Below are 9,709 nucleotides of genomic sequence, written 5' to 3'. Positions count from 1 at the left end.
AAAGGAAAAAACTGAGAGGAGCCCGGACAGAGAACATGGGGGGCCCCTGCTGCACGTTGGCACGGAAATAATTAGGCCCCTGGTCGATGCTGGCCCGGCGCAGGGGCCTATACCGCCATGACACATTCAAATGAGTATTGGCAGGGCAGCACGGCACCAGCTGTGGACCTCCTGCGGGGAGCGAGCGCACTGTGGCACTCCCTGCCACACACACTGACCACTAGGGAGAACCCCCCCCCCCCCCACCTACACACCCTGCTCACACACCCACCAAACCGAGAGCAGCGTGGTGCTATCTTTTGTGTTTTTACTAATCACACTGCTTGGATGGAGGTCACACTTTTGAAGGCGTTTTTGAATGGATAGAGTAAAAGGCAGAGCTATAGCTACCACATGATCTTCTGTTAGACAATGCCGTCCATTATGAGTGGAGGACTCTGTGTGTTGCTAACGCAGGCGTTGGGGTTGGGGGGTCTGTGCCCTGCAGATGGGACATCCCACATGATGGTTGGATGTTCGGGTGGGGGTTAGGCAAAGCAAATGTCTAATTGTACTCTACCACTTTCACAATCTGCACAACCACACCCATGGCCATTAGCTGTAATCCCTGCTCTTTACCAGTACTCCCAGTGCGCCGGTAGCACCAATTTGCCAAACCCAATTTGGAGAGCACCAGACTGGCAACCAAACCCAGCCTTCTTGGAAGCATCAGACTGTTATACGAGCGCGCGCGGGCCACGCCCTGTTTCAAGGCGTCACATTTCTTCCGGATGATTAGATTTATCCTCAAGTGAACACTGCGGATCGGGATGACGACAGCCTTTCATAACCCGATCGGTGCTGCTGTGGCTTTTATTGGTTGGTTTTAATACACAAGACATGACAAAGAAGTGCTTAGAATATAAAATAGTCGTTTAGTTCTGTTGGAATCAGTGAATATTTGATTGCTGTATCAAAGTTAATCATATTGAGTTACTAATGACAATAATAGATGGGGAAAGATTCTGCTGCCCGTGTTTTATTGAAATCTGTTATCCCCTGACTCAAAACAAACGATGTATCAAAACCGTGATGGAAATAGTTGCTCGATAGCGCCTCCAGGTGGCTGTAAGGTGAAATGTAACAAAATGTTTATCATGATCATCCTCTATTTGACAGTGAGATGTCGGTCAACTACCGAATCAAAAAAGTGAACACGTACAAAAATTAAATTATTACATTGTTGGCAAATGTGGCGTAACTCTTAATATTGCCTTCAAACATAAGCTAGCGTTAAAGCAAATCAGCAGGTACCATCGTCTTAAAACAACGGCTGACCTCAGCATTTCTACTGCAGCCATAAATATTGTTCGAACACAGCCCATTACACTACGGCTAAACTACTAAATGTCTGAGGAATAAATCCCATCCACCTCCTAAAAATCAATTTGGCCTGTCAAGAGAAAAGTAAGAAAATCGAATTTTGGAGGAGTTATGGCAGCAGTGAAACATTACCTAGTGCGAGGTTATGTACCCAAACAGCGGCCCACCCGGAATGCTACAAGGACAGAGTGAGCATGGATCAGGGATCAGTTTGTGTAAAGATAAAGCCTGATGCATCACTACAGCCCGTCTGAGGTCAGTCCTTGGGTTAGTTTCTGACCGGTGTGGTCCCGCCCTTGACGGCCTTCTTCAGGTGGTGGTAGTTGGGCAGGATCTTCATGAGGAAGTCCAGTTGAAGGGTCTGAGGCTTCAAAATCAAAGTAAAACAAAGAAAGATCAAGAGTATTATTATATTATATTAACTGAAATAACGACCACAGAAGCGAAGTAGGGACCGATGAGGGGGTGAGAACCTGCGGCTTCTCGCTCTGCACGCGTCGTTTGCCGCTGGCGCCGTACACCACCGTGTTCTCAGCGATGACCTCACTGGTGTTGACATGGCAACCGGCCCCGATGATGCTGCCGCTCGTCAGGCTGACGTTCCTCCCAAGGTCAGCTGGGAACGGGAACGAATAGATCGGGATAACTGAATTTTAAATATTTACGAACGGGCACACACACACGGTGAAATGGCTTCATGGAGGATCGGTCAATAGTCTAAAGTCTGACGGGTTGCGGGTTGTTTGGACTGCTGGCCCAAAGGAATCAAACACCGATGTTCGCAGTCTACCTGTAAGTGTCCCCCATGTTCAGGATGTTTGACGCCCTAACCTGCTCCTTCATGACATGCATGACAAACCTCACAGAAAGTATGTTTAAAGGCTTATTTCTGCATTGTTATGCTTTAATTTAGAGAGTGATAGAGAGGAAGGCCTGAGAGACAGAGGGGAGGACATGCAGAAAATGACCACGTGCAGGATTCAAACCCGGGACGCCGCGTTCAGGACTGAGCCTACGCGGTACGCACACTACCCAGTGACCGAGTATGTTTTGATGAGAAGTAAGTGCTGAAAGGTGGACTCACCTTTCGACTCGATGACGTTGTTGTCCCCTATGTTCAGTGCTCGAGACACTTGGGAGGAGGAGTTAAAGATTCAAACGTAGTCTACTGGAGGCATCACTCTACAGTACAGTATGTTGAGGTGAGATGGTGGGGAAACCCATCTCAGGGTTGGACGTAAACATGTTTGCTGACCAAAAAGGATACCGCAGCCAACCTCAAAGACATTGTTGGTTCCTATTGTCATTGTCACGGGCTCCACCTCTTCTGTGTCTGGCATGATATTTTCAGGATAACTAAATGAAATAAAATACAAACATGACTCTTACCAACAATGTAGACTGCAGAACATGGGTTCAGTCTTTGGTTATGTCCTTTAGCATGCCCTGGATAGGTAGTAGATAACTTACCTGTTAATGATAAGGGCCTGTTCCTCAATTAAATTGCCTTCCCCAATGATGATTGGTCCTGCCTCTGCTATGATCCTCGCTTTAGGGTGTACCACCGTCCTAGCGCCTGTACATGCATTGAGATGGTTACCATCCGCACATTTGGAGCAGAGCAAATTATATAATTGATCAAAAGCAGGTGCTCACCGATCGACACATCTCCTCGAATTTCACTTTCGACGCAGACGACAGCCCCTGTTGCGATTTTAGCACTGGAAGGAGAAATAAACAACATTTTGAATGATAGTCAGAGGCTACAAAACATTGTGCCAGAAAATAGCAATGGCAGCTACGTCACAGATTGAAATAGAATCTTATACTCACAGTGACTCATTACACAGCGAATCGTTAAATATGTAACATAAGGCCTATATAACGGTAGGACAATAAGGAGCGCGTTTATTTGCGCTCCCCACAGTGATTTAATGCTACATAATACTTCTCAAAGGAAATCATTTGAGCATTAATCTGCGAACATGATAGTCAGGGATATGCGAGATCGTAAATCTTAAAAGGTACGGCCTTAGTAATCGTTAGGTTACCTTTTTGGGGGTATTTGCTTGTTGAGGTCTGTCATCCTTATAATAAGATTCACATAATATTCCCTATCGATTGTTAAGACTGGTACCGTCAGAGGGTACCAGTCGATTGCTTTCGTCTGGAAGTACAACAGCGAGGAGTTAGTGCCCCCTACTGGACACTTTGAAAATTGCAACTACATACCAGCTTTTAACACACGAGCTATCATGATTACTTTACTAATAAATGTATTTATAATATTACTTACACGACTGATACTGCTAGTGGGAAGAGGGGAATCGTGGAACATAACATACTAAAGTGATTCATGTTTACTTGCAGGCACTCATAACAAGACTACTAAACATGATTAAGTTGTAGTTGTATGATAATTCCAGTAGGGTGCAACAGCCTATCACATAATGGCAATCCATAGACATATTTCCGTTGCAGCGACCCAAAATAAAGCAAATCAAAAAATATATTTGTTATTCTGTGGCGCTGCATTAGTTTAAAAGGGGAACTAAAACTGTGCAATCAACCGCTTTCTGGAGGGAGACTTCTTCTGTAAATGCAAGACGCGTTACTTTGGGGGATAATTGGGGGACAGTAGCGATGCCGACGCTTCCCACGCACTATGTTGGAGTGAGTGTAGGGAGTTGTTCGCGTATTTCGTGCTGAAAATCACCTCTTATCGCGATGTGACCAACGTGAACGGTAAACCACCACCTCGGATTACCAAAAGTGTGGAATCGTATCGACCTGTCGATTATCGACGAGTTGTTGGAACAGTGTGGGGGTGTCACGCGCGGCCTCGGCATCCAATCCCCTGATGACACCGTGCGCGCGGCGGACGCACCTGGCAGTGGCCGCGCGCTCTCCACTCACCACGAGGCGCGCGGGGCGAACTACCTCAACGACGCACTGGTTTGAAAAGCTAATGTTTATTTTTTACGCGCTTTGATTGGACGTGCAATTGGGGATTGTTTTCCAAAATGGCAACGGAGGAATGCCCTTGGTGGGGTTTATTATCGACGCTCAGCGAGGGGCAACTTTTAGTCCAGTGGAGGCGGAGGGGAGACCAGTAACATGGAGGAGACCACCACGCTGGACATCGAGACCCTGAAGGTAGGACTACAGTTTGTGACGGTTTAAGTCGCTTTCATTTAAATGAAGGTATAATTTTGATTGATTAATGGCGAAAAAAAAATAGCTTCTTTTTTTTTTTTAGCAAAGTTCTGAGACCAGACACGTTTGTGATTAATGTTATTGGGGTCATTTCCGAAACCGTTTTTACTGTTGGTGTATTTCAATTGCAAAGTCTGCTTAGAAAATATGAAGGAAAAGGATAAAAAAACATGTCTAGCATTGTGTTTCTTTTTGTTAAAGGACTTACCCCTCCAATTAGGATACTTCTACGGTGCTCCTTGAACGCAACAGGTGTAACGTTGACCCATCATTTTCACCCTACAAAAAAGTATAGCAGGATCAAAACACGGATCCACCCAGAAGATTCACTCATTCATTCATTATTTTTATTCATTAGAGATCATCTTATTCACACGAGTTCCTTCGTGTAAGATAGATCAGCTCTTGGTACACATCTTTCAATTGTGATATTATTATAATTATAATACTTTGATAGGTCTTATTGGTATTGGTCTTTATTAAGGTGTCGGTTAAGGTGCCCACTCTTTCCCTTCCAGTCCATCCATCCATGTTTTGAAGTGTTGGTTGGTCGTTATGAACTGGGTCGAGTCAACATCTTAGCAGACCAGAATTAATTTCCGTCTGCAATTGAAAAAATGTGTGTAGGCCATTATAAGGATAAACCTTTATTAAGTATCATGTTGATCACCCTCAGAGGCGTTGGTGAGTCTTGACTAGACTGTGTGCGTGTGTGTGCGTGTGTGTGCGTGTGTGTGTGTGAGAGAGAGAGACACACACTGGTGAATGCAAATTGCATCCCTAGTCTCCGCTCTTAAAAGACCCTACTGGCTCTCAGGACTCACTAGGGATTATCAAATAATGCCTGTACCACGCAGAACAGTGTCTATTTACATCTAAAATTCCCTTTTTTTTCTAAACACCCACCTCATGGGAAATTCAGCAAGCCGGTCATTTATTAAAATATGGCATGAATAGCCCAAATATATTGGGCTAATTTCCACTGTGCCGCCTCTGTTTTTATCAGTTGTTTTGGGCCATTGTTTACTCCAAATATCTCCCTTGTGTCAAATAAGCAACCATTACATGTTTGTTACAAGGTCACTCTGCAGCACAAGTTAACTGAATCTAATTTCAGTAACCATATTCTGCACTGGCATGGGCTCAATATCCAATATCCACTTGCAGTGTGGGTGTCAGTGAATGCTAAATATAAGTACATATTGAATGTGAATATTATTATTTTTTTAATTTATAATCCAGTACAGAAATGGACAGAACATGAAGTGCTGGGTACAATGCAGTCTCTGGAAGTAGTCTTTTTTCATTTTCTTCCATTGTACTTGATTAATTGGAGGTATTGTGTTTCCTCTTTCTTCTTCATGGCGTACTCTCTTTGTTGTTGCCGGCCGGCGTCCATCTTTTGAGGCTTTCCAGGAAAAAGTCAATCTGGAAAGCAAAATATTCGCAGCGATGTGGAGAGCTATCGCTGCGGGGGCCCGTGTTCTGATTGAAAGAGAGAGAGAGGGAGAGGGAGAGGGAGAGGGGGGGGGAGGAGAGAGAGAGAGAGAGAGAGAGAGAGAGAGAGAGAGAGGGAGAGGGAGAGAGAGAGAGAGGGGGGGAGAGAGAGAGAGGGGGAGAGAGAGAGAGGGAGAGGGGGGGAGAGAGAGAGAGAGAGGGAGGGAGGGAGGGAGAGAGAGAGAGAGAGACCCTTCAGTGTACGAAGAGAGAGAGAGAGAGAGAGAGAGAGAGAGAGAGAGAGAGAGAGAGAGAGAGAGAGAGAGAGAGAGAGAGAGAGAGAGAGAGAGAGAGAGAGAGAGAGAGAGAGAGAGAGAGAGAGAGAGAGAGAGAGAGAGACCCTTCAGTGTACGAACAGAGAGAGGGAGCGGGAGAGGGAGAGGGAGAGCGAGCGAGACCCTTTCAGCGGAGAGATCTTTCATCTCTCCGCTGCCGCGCTCTGGCGTCCATCCCCTCCTGTGTCGCCTCGCACTAAGTGCTCCGCCGTCCGCGGAGACGCCGAAAGGGCAGCCACACACGAGCAAAGTTCAAACCATCGACGGGCCACCCCGCTCCCATTGTGTCCCCCCGCTCGCAAGCAGATGGAGCCGCCCAAATTAGATTCTGCCTTTTCAGCGAGGGCCGATCGTGATGGTCGCCGGCGGCGTTCTGAGAGGCCGGGCGCTAAACTGCCGCCGCCGCCGCCGCCGCCACCGCCGCCGCCACCGCCGCCGCCGGCTCTAAAGGAAAACAACCGCGGCATGAAAGGGCCCCGCCCGACTGGCCACAGTGACTGGCATGCCCCCCCCCCCCACCCGCTGTTTGATTCTCTTGGTTGTTTTGCTCCTCTCACTCTACTGTCCCCCCCCCCCCCCACCCCCCCCCCCCCCCCCCCCCACCAACCACCAAACAACAATGAAAGCAGACGCTCCATTACAATGGAAACACCTGATCTGGTAAATGTGTCATACCGCTGGCCTGAATCAGTCCATCGCCGCTGCCCCCCCCCCCCCCCCCTCGCTGCTCTGACGCCCCCCACTGAGAGCTGGGGGGCTATTGTACAGTCGGGCTCCCTTAACAGCAGGGGGGACGTAACACAGGGAGAGGGGGGAGGGACCAGAGAGGACGGGAGGATGGGTAGATGTGTCATTAACGCACACAACGTTTTTTTATCCAATGTTTTTCTACCGGCAGCCTAGTGGGACCCCCCCATCCCTACCCCCCCCCCCCACCCCCACCACCACCGCCAAGTGAGGGAGCGTCCGCCGATGGCGCTGATTATCGTGATCAGACGCAATGAACGTCTCATTTTCTTTCATTAAGCGGCCGGCCTCGACCATGTTTTGCTGCCGCTGCAGCATCACATCAGTGTTTGATCCCCCCCCCACCCCCACTGCACATACACCCCCTCCCCCCCCCCCCCCCTCCTCCTCCTCCTCCTCCTCCTCCTCCTCCTCCTCCTCCTCCTCTTCGGTAATTGGTGAAGATGAGGCTCGCTGGCAGAGCAAAAAGAAAAGGACTGCTAGGTAATTGCAAGCCCTGGCTCTGCCAGTGGAGTACGTTCACAAGGCTCTGAAGACCTTTTCCCCGCCATTCCCCGAAGCATTTCTGTTCTGGAGAGAAACGGACTGATCTCAGAACCCATTTATTAATCAAGACGATGGGACAAACTAGCCTGTTCATGCAAACCCAGTGAATGTGTTATGGAAGCGCTGTAGGCACACTGGTAGTAACATTTCTTGGACCTTTTTCCTCCCACTGCCTATCTCCGTGGAGCTGCTTTGTGTTATGGCTGCTTGGAGATAAAAGTTAGTTAGCAATGGGAATACGCTCGGAATAGAATGGGCTACAAGGCAGGAGTTGTCAGATACAGTCAGCTGGAGGAAGCTATTGAATTGGGTTCCCTTTCAAAGGCTACGGGGTGATGTTTTGTCCTTTTTATCAGGAAAAGCAAAAACCACAACAACGTCAAGGATACATGTTTTGTTTTCCCTGAAACGCACAGCTGCTTTTTGAGAGAATTGCGTTTTGATGGTTGGGCTCATTGATGTTCCAAGCTAAGCATCCTGCAACCCCAACTCTGCCGTTGCACTCTGTACTTTGGGACTGTCTGGTTCGCTTTGCGGTGCGCAAAGTGTCTACCCAGCTCCGCCCCCCCCCTCACCCCCCTCCTTCGCCTGTTGGGCATAGTGCAAAGAGCACGCCCTGTCGACGAGGACTCCGCCGCGGCACATCACCCGCGACCGGCCCAACGTGGAACGACACCTGCGATGGAATCTCCGCCCCCCCCCATGCCGCACACACTCCTCTTTGGACTCTGTGCAGTGCAGTGTAGTGTTAGGCTTTAGGGGCTGGGCCCCCGGGTAATGTATGCATTAAAAACTCTGCAAAGAGATCACGTTCGGCGTGATCAACCGGTTGCTGGGAACTCTGGGTTGCCATAGAAATTATAAGTGAAGTTTCCCCCCCCTAGCAACAGTGGATTAGAAATAGACTGTAGATGCCTTGCCCCGGTCGTCTTGGCACTGCAGTCGAGCTAAAAAGACTTTGGTTGTGCGCCATATGTTTCTATTTTAGCGTGAAATAGTATTGATTCGCCCGTAGATGGTCTCATCACATCCCCTGTTGTGTGGAGAGGATGTGCCTTACTATGGTAATATGACTGTCTGGGCCCCTTTGAGATAAGATGGCCCACGTCTATCATCGGCGTTTGGGAGCGCGTAGAGGCAGTTCCGCGAGGCCCCTCGTGGGAAATGACAAGCGTGGGAATGCTGGCGCAACAGGTTGTGACACCATCAAAGCAACCAGGAAGGAAGGGGGTTCAGCCAATAGAAAGAGGTCCCTCGGGGGCCCCTCCCGCACCCGGGACTCCATCGCCGTGCCCCCGCTTATCCTATCCTATGCCCCCCCCCCACGTCTAAACATATGAGCGGCGAGATTGGAATCTGGAAGCTGACATTTCTGGGCCAGCGAAGGCTCTGGAGTCAAAACATCCCACGGAGAGACGTCTGTCCGTGAGTGACGGGTCTGACCCCTTCCCGTCAGAGTGCAGGAGTCACTGCTCCTCGAGGAGAGCCGGCTCCACCACGGAGGAGGAGACGTAGTAAGCCTTTTCCTGGCGGAAGCCTCTTCTTTGGGATGCATTATTTAGGCTCGTTGTCTGCTAATATTACTCGGACCGAAATGTGAACGCTGCCACGTTCGTTTAGCATCCTGCCGAGTGTCTGTGGGATGGGTCTGCAGTCCTTATAACTTAACGCACGCTTGGTTGATTTGGGGATTCGAGAACTAGAGCTCGTTCAGCCAGTACAAGGCATTGCATCAGGATATTCCTACTAAAGTGTGGACAAAAGAGTTGTGAGCTCGGGGCGATATTAAAAAGTAAGAACTGCTTTCATTAAGAATTGCATATGTACATGCATTAAAAGCGTGCTTTAGTTAAATGCATACTTAAAAATTGTATAGATGATTAATGACGTGCACTTAGATTGGTTTGCGGATCATGCACGCACGGCCCGTTACTGTTGTACTTTCGTTCAAAGCCAAGGGGATGCTTCGTCTTTCCATCCATCGATTTCTTCAGTCACACTGTGATGCCAGAGGGCAGTCCTGTCACCTTCTCCACTGGATGGAGAAACCGTTCGGCTCAGAGAGC

The 9,709-nt window shown here is 48.6% G+C and overlaps 1 protein-coding gene and 1 pseudogene across 1 annotated transcript; one reads left to right on the top strand and one right to left on the bottom strand.

The window, feature by feature from the left end:
- Positions 1 to 894: 894 nt before the first annotated feature.
- LOC115529507 (dynactin subunit 6) lies at positions 895 to 3,522 on the bottom strand. The gene is made up of 7 exons (XM_030338280.1): positions 3,414 to 3,522; positions 3,019 to 3,083; positions 2,833 to 2,938; positions 2,630 to 2,718; positions 2,447 to 2,494; positions 1,836 to 1,978; positions 895 to 1,729 (listed from the first exon to the last, which is right to left on the bottom strand). The coding sequence occupies exons 1-7, from the start codon at positions 3,446 to 3,448 to the stop codon at positions 1,631 to 1,633; spliced, it is 585 nt and encodes a 194-aa protein (XP_030194140.1). The 5' UTR covers positions 3,449 to 3,522; the 3' UTR covers positions 895 to 1,630.
- A 424-nt stretch (positions 3,523 to 3,946) lies between these two features.
- Positions 3,947 to 9,709, top strand: part of LOC115529462 (zeta-sarcoglycan-like) — a 32,236-nt pseudogene continuing 26,473 nt past the window's right edge.

The sequence above is a fragment of the Gadus morhua genome, chromosome 17 (assembly GCF_902167405.1).
Source record: "Gadus morhua chromosome 17, gadMor3.0, whole genome shotgun sequence".
In the NCBI taxonomy this organism is placed as follows: Eukaryota; Metazoa; Chordata; class Actinopteri; order Gadiformes; family Gadidae; genus Gadus; species Gadus morhua.
Note: the sequence above shows the minus strand (reverse complement) of the source record. Positions and strands in the feature narration are given on the sequence as shown.

What these genes read in the sequence shown, in the direction of transcription:
- LOC115529507 (XM_030338280.1), bottom strand. Translation starts at nt 3,448, where the DNA reads ATGACAGACCTCAACAAGCAAATACCCCCAAAAAG. An exon ending in CAGGCCCTTATCATTAACAG is followed by an intron (nt 2,719 to 2,832) that starts GTAAGTTATCTA and finishes TATTTCATTTAG; the next exon opens with TTATCCTGAAAATATCATGC. An exon ending in CAACGTCATCGAGTCGAAAG is followed by an intron (nt 1,979 to 2,446) that starts GTGAGTCCACCT and finishes TCCCGTTCCCAG; the next exon opens with CTGACCTTGGGAGGAACGTC.